Source organism: Tinamus guttatus, unplaced genomic scaffold (genome assembly GCF_059628265.1).
Source record: "Tinamus guttatus ecotype Peru unplaced genomic scaffold, ASM5962826v1 Tinamus_guttatus_pri_ptg000813l, whole genome shotgun sequence".
Lineage (NCBI taxonomy): Eukaryota > Metazoa > Chordata > Aves > Tinamiformes > Tinamidae > Tinamus > Tinamus guttatus.
Window position 1 is genome coordinate 390,684 of NW_028289347.1, and position 22,500 is coordinate 413,183.

A 22,500-nucleotide genomic window follows, 5' to 3' on the forward strand; every position below is an offset into this window, starting at 1 on the left:
ATGTAGTTTCTTAGAGGGTAAAGGTTTCAGCGTAGGTTCTTTGGTTTAGGTATTGCAAAGAAGTCTTGGAATATCCAAAGCTGAAGCTATGTTGGAGGCTACAGAAGAATTCTCTTAAAAACTGCTTGTACCAACTAGCTAGGCTACTGACAGGCTTCCGAGGATGTGGGGAATCCATTACAGTGATGCACTGCAGCACTTATCAAAAAGTAAATATTGATAGTCATAATCACTTTTAACATGCTGTTATTTAGGAAATTAAGAGGTCTATAGAGGAGAGACAAAGAAAGAAGCCTTAACCTCAGTGTTCAGGGGTAGAAGTGATATTGCCTGGTCCAAGATGAACAGCTGGCAGTGAGCAAGACTTGGCAAAGGTGGTTGCTTCCAGCCCTCCTGACGTGTAGAAAACTATAAAGGTAGGCCTTAGCCTAAAGAGACCTCTTTGTTCTTAGTAGGTAAAAAATTCCATGAAGCATGAATATTTCGTTATAGCACAGTTCCATTTGGTTGAAGCGAGGTATCTGAGACTGCAGCTCTACTTCTCCTGCCTCAGGTGTTGGAAACATGAAAGTATGGGACAGATCCTCAGTGCAGTAAAATGCACTAGGGCAGAGCCAGGGCATGATAACAACATGTAAGCAAGTTGTTTACAGTTCAGGTTTGAACTCATTTGATCCTGCAGCAGCTCTGTGTAAACTGATTACCCCCGTGCTATCACAAAGACATGATAAAATCTGCTTGTTGCACTAAGTCATAGCAAGTATTGAAATTTCTTAGAAGGATCAAAGTTAAAGAAGGGTTCTTTTAGGTGTCCCTCCACTCTGTGATGTCCCTGGTAAGGAAAGCAAATCCCCACTGGTATAATAACTGGGAAGAGGAAGATCAGAGGGGACTGGTAAGTGGATTCAACAGCCAGTTTAAATCATTCTAGAGCTAGGGCACACTGGCACTGGAGAATAATGTGAACGGAGCAGAGAACTTGAACCAAAACATTAGGTGAAACCTCAGAAGATTTCCACTGCTCAGAGTCATCTGCTCTACCTTTACTTTGGTAGTCTTTCTGAGATTCCCTAAGTTTTCAAGAGACAGCTGGACAGCTGTGTCCTCTGACATGAGAAATCAGCAAAAGGAGCGACCTTGTCCTTCATACAGTGAGAGGGAAGGGAAGGAAGTCTCCCACAAGTAAGTCTGAGATCCGGGCAGTAATCGCTGCAGTTCTGCACTTTTACTTTTGCACTCTAGGACTAGTAGTTGAGGCAACCTTTAGACCACACAAGTATTTCCTGGCACTGTTTATAGCAGCAATGAGAGAAGGGTTCAGAGGCCTCTTTACCTGACCACTGCTGTGAGTCAGCCTCTTTAAGAAAACTAACATTTCCCCCTGCCCATTTGCAGCACAGGGCTTTTAGTTTGGATTTTAGCCTTGACTTGATTTGTGCCTTGGTTAAATTATTTGGACAACAAATTATAACAAATATCGAATGTATATTGTTGCACAGTGAGTGTACTGAAAGCCTTGATGAATGCCAGCATGCTAAAGGGGAAAGAAGCAATTGCTTTTTGTGGAAAGTCGAGTTAATACATTTCATAAGTCATTTCTGGGTAGTGTGGTGCAAAGATTTTTTGAGAATCAGAAGTTAACATTTAATGAGTCTATTTCTGTTCTTCTTAAATGTACTAGTTCTGCTCAAAATTGAAGTCCATTTTGCAGCTAAATATATTTTGTTTAAAAATAGAGATTTAAGCTGACCTGTGTTACAGACCTTTCCTTTCCCAAAGGAATCATAGTCAATTCAGATCTACCCTGTTTTCATTTGTCACCTTTAGTTAAAAAAAAAAAAAAAAAAGGGAGAAAACACCAAATTTACTACATGGTCTACTGAGTCGGTCAATGAATTTGGGAGTTGCTAGATCCCTGCAAGCAGATGCTTTAGCAGACTTAGTTGACTTGAAGTGCCAGGCTAAAACATGAAAGACAATATTTGTAAGAGTAGAAGGACTAAAGTTCAGACACATCTGTAGACCAAAATGCGGTGCCTTTCATCACAACTGGAATGAATGTTTAACTAGCGCATTCCTTGGATAATATAAGTAATAAGTGGCCTGTAACAATATATTGCTGAGTAAGCAACCATTTGCCTTTTGCTTCAGTTATATTTCTGACACTTTTCTCAGTATCGTATACAGTGTAGTTAAATACAAGTAGAATACAATGTAATTACATCAACCTGGCTTAACAGAGGCAGGCTCGGCAAGGTACATTCTGCAGAAATCTTAGCCTAAAAAGCAGAAAATGGTTCTGGTTCTGCTGTGTAGGTATGTAGAACAGAAGTTCTAGTGAGGCTCTTCTTGCCCCTACTTGCAAAACTGAATAGTGGGTAGTAGACAAATTGGTAATTCTGATGGCTGTTCACTCTGTTCCTGGCAACTAACTAGATCATCACTAAACCCAGCATTTTACCACTGAACATATATATGAAGAGGAATGCAGAGAAGGTGAAACTGTATCTAGGACTACCCTCTCCCCAAAAGAGAAGTCTTCAGAAATTAGTCTTTATTTTGTTACTGTAGTTGCAAGGAAGCAAGGGGGCAAAGGAAATGGGACATTGTTTTTGTGCAGTGAGACAAGCTTTACCCAGGGAAGAAGGCTGCACCTTGAATGACCAGAGAGGCACCTACTGTTCCGGTAGGTTGGAATAGAGTTTGGCATGATCTACGTGGTTTGAGTGAGCTTCTGCTCTGCAGCCGTGTCCCTTGTTTCTCAAGGGGCTTTGTGTGGCTGGAACCACATCAGTACTGCTTAGAGCAACTCCAGCTGCTTTAATCCCCACGGTGAGTGAGCTACATCCTGAATCCATGGTCAGGAGAATCCAGGCAGGCGGCTTAGGTCAGCAGGGAGGAAGGGCCCACTGTGGGCACGTGTTGGGTATTCAGGCTGCTGTGCGTTATGCCGGACACGCTGGCACAGAACCAGCCTCAGAGGCAGGGAGTGCTGACACGGTTGGACTTTTCCCCTGAAATCTCTCTAGTTTTAACTTCTGAGGAAGAAATCTGGCACTTTTACTAGCAATGAAATCACTTATATGAAGAGAAGTCCATTCATTAAACTGTAATTCTGCAGGTTTCAAACTGATCTTTAAATATTGTGGGCAACATTTATTTGATTTCCAAGACTTTCAGAGGAGTTAATTAGTCCTTGCTGACTAAAGGCAACACCGATACCATGCACTATACTATTTATGCCATCTTTTCTGGTCCCCCACACACCCAGGTTTGCTCTTTTATACACACACTTGATAACATCTGGAAACATCTATAGAATTATTCAAAACCTGTAAGGCCAGGGGGAGCATGAGGAGAGAGGGAGAGGGTGCTTGCTGATTTTAAACAGCTGATTTCTAGCCGTTTGATATGGAAACACTCAACAAGAATTGAACAGCCTCCTTAAGTCAGCGACATCACTCAGGCTGCAAGAAGGAAAGGAATGTTTTATAATTACTTTTCCAGCCCTGTATGAAGGTAAATCTAAGAAAAGCCTGAAATCTGGAGGTGGTGGGAAGCAGAGTCTTGGAATCTGGTGGAACTGCCTTGCCTCTTATGCAATGCCCAGCTGTCTTCAAAATGCTCTCTTGACCTTCCACCCTCCTATTCTGTTTTGGGGTAATGTTTCCTTTCTTCACTCTACTTCGTAAAAAATGGTAAACCAGTGTCTGAGAGACTGAAGGCTAGATATCAAAGTATCCCTCAAGGATAATTTGCTCAAGGAGATGATTCTTCTATCTTATTGCCACAATCTTTTAAAATTATTGTTTAGAATATATATGGCTTTGGGAATGTTAATAGTGTATATAACCAGCATCTTCAAACTTAATATCACATTAAGGAAGCAGTTTTTTCTACACGGGGAATTCCATCACCTGAAGTCTCCAGAGAAATTAGGGTTTCATTGTATAATACAGTGTGTGTTTAAGAAAAAAAGGGGAAAAAATCACTCCCTTTTCTTTGTTTATGACTCAAGGTTGAAATAACCAACTTTAAAATAACTTTACTGAAGTAGATGGTACTTTAAGTAGACCCCTTGTAAAAGTCAAAACCTCCACAAACTTTGCAAGGAAGGTGTTAGGAATTTTTAAAGTAAGTATTAATTCAGAACTTATTTAAAACAAAATTATATAATGATATTCAGGCCAGCTCATGAACCAAGTACTATTTATACAGTAAAGCCTTCCTTTACTTCTATCTCCCTTGGGAAAAATTTAACTTTATAAATCGAGTTTATTGTGACTTAATGAGTTCCTTAATTCATTGGCCATTGAAAATCACCACCTAAAGTGTATGAGCATATGGTTTTCATCTACATCTTCATTGTAGCCCTAGGTAACTTCCCCAAACCACATCCTTAGCTGTTGGAAGGTATGCAGTTTCCCCAGAAGCCTCTGCCTTCTCTGAAATATTTCTGCCTCTCTTTGCTTTAATCCTAAAATTCTGTAGTTTAACTGAGATGTAAATCAAGTCCATTGCTACAGAAAGTCTTGGCTCTGCCATTTCTTTCAGATCTTGAACCATCTTTGAGTTCATGTCTGTCTTCATCTCAACACAGGAAGATATCCCAATTCAAAAACCCAATTACCAATCATCTTCACTCACTGGGCATTTCAGTGATGTACTGCCAGCATTTCAATGAGCCTGCAGAATGATTTTTCCCCTACTTTGAAATACATGTGGTATTTTCAAAGCAAAGAAAACAACCCATCCATAAAACTAGCGCTTTCCATCACAGCAATCCTCTGAATTCACCTTGCTGATGCTACTTTGGGGTGTTCCTACATCAACAGCAGAGCATTAGACTTGTAGCCTTTTCCTCAAGGGGTTGATAGTGTAGAGAGAGGCTCATTTCTTGTGCACTACGTGTCCAAGAGTTTGGGATCGTCAGATCTCTGCTTTCACCATTGAGAGGGTGTGGGGGAGTCAGGCAAGACACCTCACCTGTATTGTGGGGTCTTAACAAAAGAGTAGGTCTTCTTCTATGGGTATGGGGGTCTTAGAGAAGGGAGTGCTTTTGTTTTGTTAGGGGCAGTAAAAAACCAAGGTCCAAAACCTTATTTTACTTTCTGTACAAGCTCTTTACATTTGTGGCAGGGATGGATAAAAAAAAGAGATGGGTACGAGAGATCTGTGTCTAAGAGTTGATATTTGGAAGGATGATACAGCTTTGGATTATCTTTTTAAAAAATTGAAATTAGAAGGTGCGTTTCCTAGCCCTCTGGGTTGTGAGAAAGAAAAATGCGACCATGACACAACTCCAACACAGACATTTTTTTTTTTCAGTTCTATGAGAATCCCCCAAATATCTTTAGGTTAAAGAGAGGGTATGCCACCCCAGGCTTCTGACTGGGAAGTTTATTCCTTCCAGCTGTCAAGTTTGTGTTTAGTTATGAAAGGTTCCATCACACCTGAAAGAATGGGTTGGAATATTCCCTCACAGGGAGGCGAAATAGAGGCTGTTTTAAAAGGGAGTGTAAGAGATTTGCGTAACCTTAGCCTTAACCAACTCCTGTTGCTGTAAGTTTCAGCAATAACTTAAAATACAGGGTCTATTTCTAGCTGGAAAAGTAGAGTATATATCTCCAGATTTTCCATTTTTCCCATGAAGAAATATAGTGACTATAGACATAATTTAAATTGATAACAGAAATCTCACACAGCAAGTGAGATAAAGTCAACTAAATTCTTTATGTTTGAAGGCTTAGGGAGTTTCTATGATGCAAATTTTAGGACATATCCTGTAAAAATAAGACTTTTTTGTATTTTATTTTTATAAAATTATATGAAATGTAATTGAGGAAATACTCACTGGGTAAGGTAGTGTGACCTTTTATTTGCTCAATTAGACTTTCATTAAACTTGGAAAAACAGATCAGCTTTTAGCTGCAAAGGCCTGTGCATACTGCAGTCCAGTGGACTCAGAGAGGTGCTGAAGTGCTCAAAATCTGGTCTATGTTTTTGCTCCCGACTATATTAGCTAGTCAAATAAATGATATTACCTTTCCTTATAGAGCATTCTTGGATTAAACTACTCTCTGCTATTTAGCAGAGAAATGCTAGTGAGTACATAACAAACAATGGATATTTGCATGATCAGTTCAGGGCATTTTTAGCGCTTCTCTCCTTAGTGAGCTGCAAACATGTTTTTCAAATGAATTCATCACTGCAGATGACCTCACTTGCAAAGATGAAAGCTGGGCTTCACTTGCAACACTTTTCCCTGCATTTATGAAGTTGAAGTATTCATCAAATTTCCCTTTGGTATTAAAAGCAAAAACATCTGCTAAAACTATGAGCAGCTTGATGCCTGAGTTCAGCAAGAGGGGAGCCAGAAGGTGGTCAGATGGGCCTTATGTTGGTCCCTTTGTCATAAATGAAAATTATTGCACAGTTTTCACGGTTAAGTCATGGTATGTGACTCTTGGTATTAAGTGCCCAGAACAAAAAACGGAAGAGAAAATGTTTACAACACAAAAGCAAATGAAAAGATTTTTTTGCCTGCCATGAAGCATTTCATCTAATATGTACCTGCATGTCTTAAGGCAGCGTACAGATTTGGAATATGTTATTTAAAACAAGACTTGAGTAGGAATGTTTGTAGTTTATCTGTACGCTGTTATTCAGGGATATTGCAATACCTACAGTAGGTTTTAAGCAGGCTGCATACTAAGAAGTACCTCGGTATCTGGAGCTGAAGATATTGGTCGTTCAGTACTAAGTTGTTTTAGTGCTATTCAGCTCATATCTTTGAGCCATTTTCAGTTAGACCAATTCCTAATAGTTCTTCCCTACAGCATGAACAGAACCATTCTGTTAACATCCGTCTGCAGCCGCTTGGCTCAGCCAAGTCCAACTTGCTTCCTGCCGCCCTCCTGCTCCTGGAACCCTGAGGCGGCTCCAAATTATGTTCCTGACTCGCTGCAGCAACATAGCAATGCAAGAGAAATACCTGATCCAGCACTTCATAGTGCACAGGGAAGTTTTTCAATTATTGGAAAAGTATTATTAAAAAAAAAAAAAGAAGAAGGGATCATGTGTAGGGCAAGTGTTGGCAAAAGAAGCTAAAATATCATATAAAACTCTTTGCCAATAAGGCAGCAAAAGAATTTAGCAAGGGAAAAAGTGTAAAAAAACATTTGCTGCTTTCCTTTCTCAACTGTTTTTTGACAGACCACATGGACGAAACTATCCAGCTTTGGTAGACAGATGTCATCGCAGGTTTGTAACACATTTTAAATTCAGGAAATTCTAAATTGCTTTAAGCAACTCCATTAGCAGTGCTCCCCAGAGCAATAGAGGAAAAGTAGACCCAAAATGTATAGAAGGCTCTATGAAGAATTGCATAGAAAAGCTCTGAAAAATAATATATGTGTGTGTGCATTTACATTTCTTTAAGTAAAATGCATGATTAATTTAGTTTCCTTCAAAGTAAAATACCACCATTGCGGTTTGGAATTAGGCTATATGATTTTTTTTGTGTGTCTGAAGTGGTATTTTCAGTCTTTTGGTCTATTGTCAGAAGCTTCAGAAGGCTACCCAGATAAATTACTGCTCACTAACACTCCCAAACTATGATGAGGAAAAAGTTCCTACAGAAATGTAGAAAAATGAAAAATCTGAACCTCTGTCATCTTCTGGAAAGAAAGAGGCCTAGTATGAACCTGCTGCAGAACTAGAGATTTCAAAGTCATACTTTTTTGTGGAAAAAGAGGGACAAGCAATGTTTATTTATACTAAACCAGAATCTGGCCTCTGAAGTTTACAGCTAAGAAAAGAAAGCACCTATACAGTAGCACGCTATGCCACTGTGTGCAGCACAAGTTGAATACAATTCCCCAGCTCCAGTCAAAGCTGATATAAATCATTACAGTTTGCTCGGTCCCTACCCTGGCTGAGGTTTTAGCTTTCCTGTCGCGACCTGAAACAGTATCAATGACACATGGCTCCTTCCCCTTGTGCTCTGAGAAAACATTCCTGAAAGTGCATAATGCAACATTCACTGTCTCCAAGCTGTAGTTTCCATCTCCTCTGTTTAGCAGGGAAAAAAATCTGTAGCAATCTGAAAGACCTGGGGATGCTGTTCACAGAGAAGTTAAACTGCTTTGAGTAACAGGAGATACCTTAGACTTTCGGACTTAATGGATTACGTAGGCCCATGGAATTATAATCAATATTCAGTTGTTGAAATTTAGGTGCATATGTGATAAAAATATGGTGCTGGTGGAGAACGTGGAATAATGTTGGTTTCCAACTGCAGAAGGTCAAGTGCACAGGCTGGCAATAGAGCAGTGCTCTTGTCTTTGCAGATGAAACATTTTGAAGGGAAGGGGGCCTCCCCCTCCTATCTAAGGAAGAAAGAAGGCAAGGGTTAGTGAGATATGCAGGATGAGTTCACATGGAAATTCTCCTCTTCACCATAAAACAAAGGCAGATAGTTAGCTGTATTATATTATTTAACATCTCCTATGTATGCTTTCAATTTTCTGGCCTGCTGCAATGCTTACTGCCTCTTTACTGCTAGAAACCACCAGAGGTTAACTAGGCTTTTTCCTCTCAGTATTGCACTGGAAGAGATGAGCTCTGGTGGTGGAAATTGTGGGCAATCACTGATTAGACTTCTGTAAAAAATAGCTATGGGACAATATAATCCAGTTTAAAGTGCTGGAAATACTGAAAAGAATGGCCCTGCACACAAACAGATGGATAAACACAACAACAAATCTTGAGCCTACATGTGTTTCTGTAATATCTTGGCTATGTCAAACTTGGAACATAACTGCAAATCCCAAAATGTGATTGTTTTAGGATCTCAAAATTGGTCTTCAAAAGCTCTTCTCACACCCTATGAGGACTTAGCTCCTCATCACTAGGTGCTGCACATTGTCCATGCCTGCCGATTCTAGTTGGAGCTACTGGCACCAATTTAAAGGTAGATAGAGAGTAGAGCACTTGACCAGACAGCAGCCTTCCTCCTGGATGCTAGAGGCATTGAATTCTGTTTCAGTGCTTTCACTGCAAATGAAATCTGAGCTGCCTCCTGTTAGTTTTGCTCTTTGTTCTTTAAATGTCAGCATAGCACCAGTATGGGTGGGATGGTATGTATTATACTGGTGCTTACTGGTGCGATGAAAAATATCTTTACATTGAATGAAAAAAAAAATTACAAAACGATTTCTCCATCAGAACATTTTTGTCTAATTGTTTCCTAAAGGAAGGAGATGATATGCACTTTGCTGCTAGATTCCCCCTGGCAAAATGCTTGAGTTGACCTAATCATTCTCCTTTGTTGCAGATATCGGAGACCAGAGATCAGACTGGTGCAATCAGGTCATATTCAGTTAGCAGCATAAAATAACCTGCTGGTTATTTTATTGTAAGTTGTTTGTCTCTTAACATCGTGGAGCACTGGGGCCATGGAGACTGAAGAATTCAAGTGTGGAACAGTGATGTTCCACAGTGGAAAATACTTTTTTTTTTTTTTTAATGGGAAAACCTTTTCCAGAAAAAAAAACCCGAATTCCCCCAGCAAAGACTGGATGGTGCCGCTTACCTGGAAGTTCCCAAAACAGCTTCCCCCTGGCAGGGTGACGTAACTCACAAACGGGGGGCCCAGGGAGCTCAGCGACTCGTACACCACGGTGCCCTCGCTTGGGAACACGGCCTTCTGCTTCTGCTTGCTCTCCCAGAACTCCTGCAGGATTGCCACCACGTTCACTGTCAAGGGGGCACAGAGAGGAACAAGGAAACACAACAGGCCTTTGATCTTAGCTTCCTGTTTTTTAGGCTGAGTAAGAAATGCAGACATGGGAGTTTGGCACATCACCAGCATTAAAATTTCTGTAGTAGTGTCTATTGGTGTTAAAATGTATTCAGATTTGACAGTAACACACCGAGAAGCTCCGAGGATTACAGGCTGCTATGATCATCCGTTTCAGGTTAGTGATGTTCTCCTTTTAAGTCAGTATGTTGGGGCCCCAGTTTAATAGCTGGAAGTGGAGAAACTCACCTTCAAATGAGAGAGAATGTTATGTTCTATCTAATCTTTCTTTGTTCAGTTTTGAAAGAATTGTATCTACCTGGAGCAAGTAGCAGTAGAATTTCAATGTGAAACTTTATGAAGCACTTGGCCAATAGTGCTGTACAGCATGGCACCAGTAGTTGCAGGCAAATGTAAAGATGGAAATGTGGAAATCACAAATTCAGGTGACATCACAACTCTTGTCTTGGTGTTGTGAAACTTTGAGTTTTATAAATAGCTATTTTTCTCAGACTAGGAAGGAATTATTTGCTTTGTTTATCTAGACACCTTTTAGTGTCTAGATAATGACAAAGTCACTTATGTTATATTTTAGATCTAATATTTGTTCTGGGAAATGAGTACTAAAGGCCTGTACCATACAGATGCTCTTTTTACCTTTGTCAAAGCTGTTGCCTTGATTTGCTCTAGGCCTTGCCAGAAACACCAGTCTGCTCCAAAGAAAAACTGTGTTGGACATTCGCCATAGAAATACATGTTGTTACCAGTATTGCTCTCTCACTTAAAACTCAGAAGATGAGGAATAAAGACTGCAGCTTGCAGTGTGGTAGGGATCATAGATCATCTAAGGTATTGATACCGGTGTAGTATTGTAACAATATAGGATATTAGCTACTCGGGCAGGGAGCAGGGGGATTTCAGGATATATGAGAGCAGAGATCATGTCCCTTGCTCTAGCCTTCCCTATCCATAGTCAGGTTGAACTTGTTGATGGGGAGAGATGGCAAAAGGGATCCATCTTCTGAGAGCTTCACCCCGATGGTAGCTCATGTGCAGCAAGTGCATGGGGCATCGCCTCATTCCCCACAGCAGTGGCCACGTGGTCTCCAGATGTTGCCTCTCAGTCTCTACTTAATTCAGATCCACTAGTCTCATGTGCAATACAGCTTTTCTTGGGCACTCAGCCAGGGAGAGGACAGGAACAGGGAGCATGGACAGCACCAGCTGCTGGCTCCTGGTTGTGCTCAGACCGCTGTGTTTGCAGCAAGCTGCTCTCTGCTCCGCGGTGCCATGCTGCTCTTGGCACCTACCAGCTCTGGTATCTGGGCGTTTGAAGCTGCACAGCTGTCCTGGCATTCAAGTATTGTGCTGCTCTAAAGAGAGCTACCATATAGAAGTATTTCTAGCAGGGAACATATTGGGAAACAGGAAACATCTGTCAGGGCGCAGCTGAGCTTTGAGAAAAAATGCAGTACGGGAAAACTCTTACCACAGAGATGGACTGCTGCTTTTCTAAGTTACAATTCATTCCCCTCTTGAGACTGTCAGTGCTTGTTAGCTGCAGGACCTGCTCTACCTGCCTCTCATCTCTGACATACAGTGCTTGGAGAGCCAGAAAAATTAAGCAATTATCTGGAGGTGGTGACCCAGTCCTTACACTCAGGAAGCGCGGTTACTCTCTTATTATGAACTATGAGTAATAGTGAACATGAGGGGTGAAGAATTGGACTTTTAGCCAGGGTAATTCCCTAGCAAAACAGAGCCCATAAGGTAATCCACCTTGATGAAGGAGTATTTCAGAAACCAATTCTGTGTGAGAGTTCTTCTTTGATGTAAATGACTGCACTTCTTTCTTTTATTAGGCCTTCTGCTCCATAGAGCATGCACATGTGTATTGGGTAAAGCCCATTAAGTGAAAGCTGAAATTAGGCATAAATTTTATGAACGTCAACTATCCACGCTCTAAACTTGACAATTCAATAGAAGGTGCCATTTCAATAAAGAAATGGCATTGATGAAATTCAGTGTTCTATTGGAAAGGTCATAGCTGGGGCAAAAGGGAGTCAGCTGGAAATAAATCAACATAAAAATGAGCAATATAAAGAACACCACGGACTTAAGGTGGTGCTATAAAGCGCTTTGACCTTTTAAATAATTGTTGTCAAATGGTGCGGTCATTAGAAACAATGACCCAGTGTCTACAAAAATATCAAATACAATGGTTAAAGTAACTTACAGAACTTTCGGTGTTCTTATTTACCCTGTGCATTACAGCTTTTGTTTAAAAAAAAACTACATCGGTTGCTCTGAACCTTATCATCAGGTTGAATATTCTGTAGCTAATGCATCAGTGCCACAGTTGGCTGCTCTGTTGAAACTGCTGAGTGTTTTAGCAACATCAAGGCTACAACTTGCAAAGCCAGAGAAAGAAATTCTGGGACATGGATTTTGTGGAGGCAGGGAAGAAGAACTACAGACAAAATACAGTGATTTTGCTTGTTAAGGGAAAATGACAATGGACCATAGAACAAGCACCTCTCTAATTCCAGCGATAGTAACAGCTAACCCTCTAAATACTTTGCATGTGTGAGATCTCTGTTTCTGGTTTTTCTTTGGTGGTATTGCAATGGAAAGAGTACAGAATGTAGAATCTCTGGTTTTACTTCCAGTCTTGTTCAGGAGTACCTCTGAAGGTAATTCAGCATTTGGACAGTCTGCCTTTCTTTGCTTGGCTGAGAGTTTCTGCTGGAGCTCCCACTGCTCTACAAACTCGTATTTGCAAGAATTTTTAAGCGCTCCGAAGAGGTTTTTTTTTTTTTTTTTTTTTTTTGCAACACTCAGTAAGTAAATAGATAAAATAATCTCTCTCCTTTTAGTTTAAATCTGGAAATGAGTTTTTGGCTGTCAGGTCATTCAACCAAAGAAAGATTTTACCTGGGGACAACAAAGCAGTGAGCGGCCATGGCAAAGTAGTGTGAGAAGCATTTCAAAAGCAGCTGAGCTGATGCTTGCATTTGGATTAGAACTGTGTCTGGAAGTGGGTTGATATGCCTAGGAAACCTGGTGCTCCAGCTGGCTCTCTCTGTACAGGATGTGGAAACCCACAGTATGTAAAGGAGCCTGCTTTTGTACAGCAGTGGATGAGGAATATCCATAAAGCTGGACTCAACTGTGGGAATGGTAACATCCGCTGGGAAGCATTGGGGATGTGCATGGTGCTAAAGTCCCAAAATACAGCAGCAGTTTTTGCAGTTTTTTTTTTTTTTTTTTTTAATGCTAGCCAAAGCTGGCGTTTCCAAAGGCTGATGTACACAAAGTTGTATCAGGTTAACTAATGGCAGGATAGAATCTGGGGCCATAGTGCTAGTTTTCAGTTTAGCCTAACAATGTTCCATGGGGATGTTTTTTATGCTAGTTTTAATCATTAATTTAAATATTTTCACTATATAGTATGTAATCTGTAGTAATTTAAGAAGATGTGAAAGATGTATTCAAGTGTGCAATTAGTTAATTACTCAACCTGAGACACCACCATGATTACTTATGTTTTCTTAAGATCTCCCAATATTCATTTATCCTGTAAGAACTGTATTCCTTAGTTTGATTTTTAAACACCCCGGGTGGAAAGTTGTTTGACCAGATGCTGTGTATTAGGATTCTGCATCCAACTGGTTTGCAGTGTGATAATGCAGGGCTCTGCTCATGAGGGTTTTGAGAAATCGGGAGCTGTATGTAAACGAAAGGGCAAGATTTGCTTTCACTTGAGAGGTTTAATGGTGAGTAAATAGAGCATTGCAATTTACATCTCATTTTGAAAGACCACTCTCTTCTAAATGACTTCTGTATTTTTGAAGATGCCTATAAAATTGTTAAAGCTTTTAAAATCGTGACTGTATGTATTGATAACATTTTTCTTGAGAATTTAATTTTCTGCACTTTAAAAATTCTTGTTCGGTATATTGTGAATTGCAGAACTAGTTAACTATATTGGTTTTGCTGAAATCCCCCATGAATTTCAACCAGACAATACCATATCCAAATGCTGCATATATGTTCCCTACTTGCCTATCCAGGCCTTTTAAGTTAGAGTTTTATATAGTGAGTTTATATATAGAGTTTTTTATATGATCAGGTTCAAGGTCAAGAATTTCATATATCCATTTTCTTTATTTTTTTTCCATCTGTGAGTGTCAAGAATTTCACCATAGTCTGTTTGATGTTGGTTGTGATGTCTAGTTATGAGATGTGGGGATTATCTTTTAACATAGATTTCTTTACTTTGTTTTTCAATCAGCTGGAAAAGCATGCCCAGGACCGGAGCGCGGGCCATGCTGAAGCTGTCCTAAGCGGTAAATCCTGGCAGCCTCTTTGAAGCACCCCTCACCTGTATTTCTGGAGCAGACTGCTTGGAGACTTTGAGGTCTGTACAGCAGAAATGCACAGGTTGTTCTGCTACACTTATTCTAAACAAACTCTGAGCTCTTTTCAGCGTCCAGAAACATTGTTTTATATCAGCTGTATTTGGAAGAGGGTGGAATGATGAAACCTGTCTTAAAACATGACATTATTTTCCACTTGTTTTCTCACCTCTGAGTGCCCTGCCTCTGCTCATGGAAATGGGCTAAATTACATGTTATTGCAAGAGGGAAACAAAACTCCCAGAAATGCATTATGTCTGTGTATTTGTGTGCTGCTGAGGTCAGGGGGAAAAAAAAAGAAAGGTTCTGCACTTCTGGGATTGCTGTTAAAAATACTGACTGGGCATTTGCCCTAACCAAGGCTAAGAAAAAAGACCCAAACCAGAGGATGCCCAAGCAAAGGACATTTGGATAAGACTAGCAGGGCTAATGGGAGCCAGAGCCAAGTGAATCTATCAGTGGAGTGGATTGGAGTCATGTCCTTGACAACATTTTGCTGTCAAGAGACATAAGATAACCACCTAGTTTGTCATTTTTAAACTTAAAACAACCTCTTCTAAAAATCCTTTTAACTGCCTTGGTGGAGTTAATTTAATACCTGAATGCAGAGAAAAATACAAGCTTTTTGAGTTAAAAAAAAATCTAATATGAAATATATTAAAGAAGATTCTTTAGTGAAAGGCTAGTAAAGTTGTCTTACATCTCTTAAATCAAACTGTGGCACATAATCAGTAAAACCATATCATTTAAGTAAAGTTCATAAGTTACAAGTGCACCCTCCTGCAGCTGTATTCTATTATGGCCTGTAACTTAACACACTTGTCCTAGGGAAGCTGTTGAAATTTGGTTCAGTCTAACAAACAGATATTGTTCAAGCTTGTACAAAAAAGGTCAGCAATTTAGGTGGGGACCAGCAGGTTTTTAATGTAAGGTTCATATCTTTCCTTTGGATTAGGGTTTCCCATTTTTAAAATGAATAAATAAATGCAAATATGCATGTGTTGGAAAATAACTTTGTCAGAGATGTGAGTAGGTAATACTAATTATTTTTCCACAACCTTATCATATGTTTATAAGCTGTTATATATTAGCACATTAGTAGTGATTGCATTATGATATTCCAGTCCCCATGCTATGATTTCTATTCTCCATGTGTAGTTTAAGGTATGTAGTGTAGTACAAATTAGAACAAGTCCAAAATCAGTCAGAAAAAACCATGATATTATCAAGTAGCATGTACCAGAGCACCAGTTATGTGCTAAGGATTTCAGAGGCCTTTTCCCTTCTCCACAATAGCTAGCTTGGAGCCACTTGGAGTGGGAACTGGCTTTCTTTACTCATGGAATTTCTGTGGAAATACACGGGCTCATGTATCTTCTGGTGCAGAAATGCCTCTAGGTAGTGTGTGGGAGTGAAGGTGCTCTGGGTCATTTGAGAGACAGAGCCATGGGTCTGTAATAAATAACCATAAAACTTTCCTTAGTGAACTACATAGAGAATATTTGGAATATGCCTTTTGTACGAGAAGGTACAAGCCTGCAAGGCTTACTTAACTGTGTGCAGTATAGAGAATTATTGTAGGTGTACAGTATTAAGACATGTGGAAGACACGTAAAAACAAACTGCGGTAACTCAGTGGCAGGCCAGGCAAATCTCCAAACAAAGTAAACCCAGGTAGGCCAAGGCCAACAATAGTTGGCCAGACCAGAAATCCCGTGCTAGATGATCCTGCCCAAAACTCCTAAGAGGAGCAGACAAGTATCAAGACATTTGTGAAAAGCAGCAGCATTAGACTGACACTGAATACATTGCACCTAGCACTGACTGACAGTTCTTAAAGGACTTCAAAGACTTTAGAGTAGAACATCGACAGCAAAAAGAGAAAGAAATCAGCTGGGCAGCATCCTCAGGGGTCATTTGTCCCAAGCAGGTTGTGAAATAAAGGAAGAAAGAGGGTTAGAAGTAAGCAGATGAGAACACGGTCTAGCTACAGAAAGTTTCCTGAAACACTGATACACTTCTGTAAACCAGCTGCTTAACAGGCATGGGGCTGCCTGGAAGTCAGGGGCTCAGGTATACCAAAGGGAAGGAGGAGTAATAACTGAATATGGTTTATTAACATCTTAATCTCTTGAGCTTGGAGTGAGTCAAGAAGCCCTCCCCTTCAATGGTGTGAAATGAAAAAGAAATTTATGCATTTATAACAAAACAAGGAGAGGTATTGTCTGCTCAAATTAGGAATTTTCAAGATGTTTCTGTCAAAACAACTGTTAACCAAGAGCCAGACACAGCTTAGTACAGAGTTTACATTCTTACTTGACAATATTTGGGAAAAAATAGGAGAACTCTAATACAGTTTCAGGATCTAAAACGAGCAATATAGAATTGTAGAATGGTTAGTTATGTAATAAAAACAACAACAACAAAAAACAGAAGTATTACTGATACCAGGCAATATAATTTCCACAGAATACAGAAATCTAATAAGGAAAAAGCTAGTGGTTTGTTTGTTAAAACTTAAATTTGTAATTTTTTTTCCAAGACATCTGACTTCCTACTGCTACACTGCACTGAATTTAAAAGCTTGCATTACACAGAGCTAGAAAGGTGTATGTTAAAGAGAGAAAGGACTGGCTCACTGACAAAGCCCAGTGGTTAATGGAGAGGTATAAATGAACTGACCTGATCCCACTGTGATCCTATAAGGATCTGCTCTTAGTCTATCTTCTTCTTTAAATCATCAGCCTACTGCTGGCATAAATTTTTTTGATGGTAAAATATGCAGATGAAACATAGTTTGTCAGTGCCGGTAAAAAAATGAAGATGCATTACAGTTATAATGATCTGAAATCACTTGGCGAAATGTTCACCAATCAACTAGCTATAAAGCAATTCAGTTAGGAACCATGAATTCAAGTCAGCGGATAAAAAAACTTTCGTGGAAGTACTTAGGTTCCTTTGAGATATATGGTAATATATATGAGATACTACAGCATGTTTTAGCCTTGAAGCAAGAGTGTAATAAGATACAGTGGTAAAAAAATGAAATTCAATAAATTCAGTCTTGAAACAAGGTGGTGTACTCCAGCTGAGATAGTAGACTTGGGAACAGTTTACCAGTCATAGGAATTGATTCATGATTGCCTGGAGTCTTTGCTTTGACGTTACCTTAGATTTTAAATTTAGGTTTGTGGTAAAATCTTTAGGCTGCGTATGGAGAAGGAAAAGAGTCTCTCCTTTGGTTCCTAATGCTTTTAGTTGTTTATCCTCTCCTGTATCTGAAGTGGAGACTAGCTTCAGCAGAAAACAGCACAGGAGATGTGCTGGACTAGTGGCCAGTTAGAGAATTGGGTTGATAGGGATATAGCCTCCTCAGAGTCCCTTCAGCTCAGAGGCAGCTGCTGCCTCTGCTGTGCCCTGTAGCCAGCAGGGATGCTGAGGGATGCTGCAGCAAATTTGCCTGGTGAGGTCCAAGATTCTTGGCTCTAGATACTTCCTCGGAGATGTTTTGCCCTGCCAGCTTCCCTGAGTCTTGCTCTTTTCTGCATGTGACATAGCTGAGGACCAAAATATTTTACTCTAAGTGTTCTCCACTCTCCTTATGAATATACTTTTCCAAAGACTTTCATATCTTCTAGAGGCTTGAAGTAGGCAATTTCTTAAAAAAAGAAAAAGAGAGAGAGAGAGTGAGAGAGAGAGAAAGCAAATAGAGCAATAACCCCCTCAGATAAACCACGTCTTTGGCAGTATTGTTTTATTTCCTTGGGTCATATAGTGCCTGATTCAAAGTCTTTGGGTTAATAGTCTTTGACTTTTCTGATGTTGGATCATGATGGGAGCTAGTAACTTTTCCTGCTCCCACTTAGAACATAGTGTGCTATTTAATTCTTATAAATTTTATATTAATACCTAGTATTTGGGTTAAGAACCAGAAATATCTGAGAAAAGAGTCACCTCGTAAAATTAACATATATTTGAAAAAAAAAGATTCTGTGCAGAATTTCATCTAATATTAGATCTGGAATGAGAGTTTCTGGATACTTCACCCAAGCAAAACCTGGGTAATGATAGCCTTGTACAAGTATATATTACTTATACTGGAAGCATTTTCAGGCAGAGAATCTACTATGTGATTCTACATTATTTAACAGACTTGTGTTCTGACTTATATTTGGGTCTCAAACAGAGTTGCTTCAATACAAAGTTAGTTGTAATACAATATTGGAAGCCTCTTCTGCAGTAGAAAAGGTTAGAGTAGTTCTAATTGGGCAATTCATTAGATAAAGGGCTTTTTCCATGTCTTCAGCTTACAAAAATAATTCTCATGCAGGAAAATGCAATCCCAATCAACATTTTAGCTGAAGAAGGACAATATTGTGAGATATAAAAACAAGGTAGCTTGTTACTGATGCATTACATTCCCTGACAGCTGTCAGAAATATATAAACTACCATTCTTCACTTCAGCCTTTACTTGAACTACTTATGAAATTCATAAGCTCAGTCTTCTTGTTTGAGTATCCACATTTTCCTCAGAGAACATTTAAAAAAAAAACAAAGGCGGGGGGGAAAGAACAGTAGTCAGAGTACACCCGTTTATTGTGGTACATGCAGAGAAGGGGGATGAGTTTAATTTGCACAGAATTTAATCACATGGTGACTAACGCTCTCATTCCTTCCCTACTGTCAGGGCACAGGTCACCCAGATGCTGGGTGGCGTCTGGCTTGCATGTTGGCAGATATTGCTGATACGGCCTCTGCATTGTCCGAGGTGTGAGCACCATAACGAACACATGACGTAAATGTAACCGTTGCTGGTAAGAGTTGAGCACTGGGCTCTTGGTTTGGGCCTTTTTAACCTTCTCCATCCCAGTTCCTGTCACTTCACTTCCATATCTCCTTTGATTATTGGCTCATTATTAGAGCCTTTTTTCCTCATTTCTAGCTCCCATGCTCCCATATTTTCCTCTAAACTCCCCATCCGGCTTTGGCACCTCATGAGATCTCAGAGACAGCCTTTTGTTCCATCCTTCTCCCCGCCGTTGCCAGCTGTGGCCTTTTAGCTTTGGCCACCTCCATCTGCTGTGTTCTGCCACACTGGTTCCTACCGGGGCTCTGTGGTAAACCCCGCGCTTCTGCCCTGGTGGCCATGCACTTGCTGGCAGGCCTCGCTGCCGCCCCGGGGTGCCGCCGAGCGCCAGCACCTCGACGCATGCATGCCAGAATCAGGCCAAGGGGTTTCATGGAGCACACGCAAACTGAGTGTTTTCAGAGCAGAATGCAGGTAGGGTTTTCTAGTAACTTCAAAAATCATGTGTTTTCCCCCAGAAGGGCACTTCTGCTGGTAAACTTCAAGTCCTTATCAAAAAAATAGCTCTTCAGAAGAAGAGGTACATACACATTGCTAATTCAGGAAAAACTGTCTTCTACATATGTTGGCCAGAGGCTCTAATATGGAACCTAACCAGTCCCAATGAACAGGCGCAACAAGAAGACAGAGAGGAAAAGCCTAAGAGGCTACTGCCTCTGCTGCCTGCTTCAGCTAACAGGATCACCTAGTAAGGACGTGCTGTCTATCCCACTACATGTATGTTTGGCCCAGTTTTGTATGATGGGGAGTGACTGGGAGAAACAAGAGCACCCCATGGTCCTATTGCCCACGTACTCATCTCTGCATCCATTTGCAGTCCCCCTGTCATCTTCCCTGCACTTGGAGAGATGTTTCCCTGGAGATGGTCGACTTGGTTCTTTCTTGCAAAATCCAGCCCTGCCCATGCACTGAGTCAAGTCTACTCACTAAAGGTAGCTACTGGAGCAGCAGTGTGGTCGCTGGATGTGTTTTCATTCTTACGTGGTAGTTTTTGGCTTTAACAGAAACAAATGTGTTCGTAAAAGCTGTGGACATGCTCTTACAGAGAAACATATGATGTTATCTTTTTTTCTATAGTTTAATCTCTGCTCATGTTGTTCAAACACAGTCAAGAATAAGATGAGGTGAGACAGCACTACCTAAATCTTTTGGATTTAACTTTGTGCTGAAGATAGCACAGATCTAAACATTAATCTGACTTTATAGAGCAAGGCACTGTGAATTTCTGCCACCAGTCTGGATTGGTGGCATGCGCTTGCAGCAGTGTCAAGCCCACGGAGGTTATTTCTGTATTAGTATGCCTTTGAAGTTCTTTTTATGCCTTTGAAAGCCTAAAGAAAAATGTTACTCCAATCCACTTAGGCTTTTCTTTCATTTTAATCATCTTTCCCACCCTGGGATCTGTGGGTGGTCACACCCGCACTGTCCAAGCAGCTTGTACATACACTTCCAATAAAAGCCTTGTCAGTAGATCTGCAGGAACTGGTTACCAAGGGAAACTTCTAACAGGGAACGTCCTTCTCCCTCCCCCTCGCCCCGCGGCTCGAGCTGTGCGCGCGCGTTCGCCGGCTGCGCTGCGAGCTCCCAGGACCGCGGTGCTAATGCAGAGCTATCCAGCAGCATAAAAACCTCCTGCTGGGTGGCCTCCCAAGCAGATGTCCGGCTTAGTTTTGGGATGGATCCTAATACCACAGTTGTGTGAGAGTTGCATCTTTCTGCGTGAATATTTCTTCTCATTTCCAAGGAACTGCTTGTGCAGTCTCCCAGTTTTTTGTGTGAATACGACTATGGGAATTTGGCAAATAGAGAAGTTAAATGCAGAGGTATGCAGGCATTTCCCCCTGGTCCCTTACTAGCCATGTACTTACTTAAAGTCATTTCTCTTGTAGCGACTTAGGGAACAGTTGATTGTATGAGATGGATTTTATTAACTCTAACATAGCTGTTGATGAATGAAGCAGAGATTAAATGAATGCCTCCACATTGTGCCTTAGGGGCATGAGAGATTACGGTTAGATTTGAATGTGAAGAAAAAAATCCTAAAATCAAAAGTTATCTCAGCTTTGTCTGTGCATGACATAACTGGTCAATTTTAAACTGAAATGACACCTAACAAGCCTCCAGATTTAACAGTCAAAAATCTTAGGTAGAATTGGATTTGGGCATGCAAAATGAAGTGATCCTATTCACCACTGGAGGAAACTGTAAAAATAAGTAAATGGCAGTAAAATATTATTTTGTTGAGTTTATTGATTTGTCTCTGTTTTAAATTTGTCTTCCAGACACTGGCACATGAAATCTATGGGACTGAGGATGAGTCTTGTAAACTTTACTAATTAAATAGCCCTTCATTTCATGCATAGTTCTACTGAAAAACATCATAAAACTCCATACTTTTGTTTCCATGATCTGCTTTGATCCTGTTTCACAGGATGCATCAGATCAATTTATTATGCTGCACTTGCTCAAAAACATTTCAGAACTAATGATGTTTCACAAGAGATAGTTACATGCTGCTTGTAAAATGAGGGAAAACTGTATAGAGGAGTACCTATGTGAACAGTTCTGGTAAACTAAAAAAATGCATTCTTTTTTTCCATAAGTAAGTAAGTGTGATAAGAGGAAAAAAAAAATCATATTTCAAGTACTTGCAAGAAAATCTCTTGTGCTTAAGCAGCATATTGCATTGCATCTGTTAAGCAGAAGCGTAAAGATTTTAATACTTGGTACTTAGAGCTTTGCAGAAATACTAATCAAAATGTGCAATTTAAGAGGACAAACTAATTACCAGAGAAGGAAAGGGAAGGAACATAAAATTTTCCATGAATGTTAAACAGTGACGATCTTACCACAAGATCAGTATGTTACTAAATTCAATTAAGTATACTATGGAAAAAGTTCTGGATCGAGCTTCTGAAGCACAGTTAAAAGTTAACCAATCTTCTATCAGTCTATCTTAGATCCTCAGGTTAAAATAGTATTATAGTTTGTCATCCCCATGCAAATACAAGCAGGTTAAATACTTCTCTTTTATCATGCGTTAGCCGCAGCAAAAATGTGAATTAAACCCTGTAATTGAATAGCGGGAGAAGTCAGGTATTGGTCTTTGGTACTTACAGTCCTTAAATGCGAGGGCAGGGTCTCTGTGAGGGAGAACTTGGGCAATGATGCGTTGCAAGGACTCCCAGGTTCTGTCCATCGCGGGGCTGTGTCTGGGGCAGGCGCTCGCCAGCCCTCCTCATGCCTGAGGCCGGCCCGCGCGGGGCTGCATCGCTGCCCTTCCCTGATGCCCTGCGATCCTGGAGGGTCTCCAATCAGGCCGTGCCTGGCGGGGGTCCGACGCCCCCCATGGCTTATCTTGCGGACGGAGCTCCCCAGCCTGGCGGGCAGCCTGCCAGGCTGCTCCGCAGC

At 40.5% G+C, this 22,500-nt stretch overlaps 1 protein-coding gene across 1 annotated transcript in view; it reads right to left on the reverse strand.

The window, feature by feature from the left end:
* Window positions 1-22,288, reverse strand: part of LIX1 (limb and CNS expressed 1) — a 33,215-nt gene extending 10,927 nt beyond the window's left edge. The window contains exons 1-2 of the mRNA XM_010227895.2: window positions 22,207-22,288; window positions 9,596-9,759 (exon numbers count right to left, since the gene is read on the reverse strand). Coding sequence (XP_010226197.1) covers window positions 9,596-9,759; window positions 22,207-22,288 — 246 coding nt within the window. The remainder of the gene's footprint in view (window positions 1-9,595; window positions 9,760-22,206) is intronic.
* Between the last annotated feature and the right edge of the window lie 212 nt (window positions 22,289-22,500).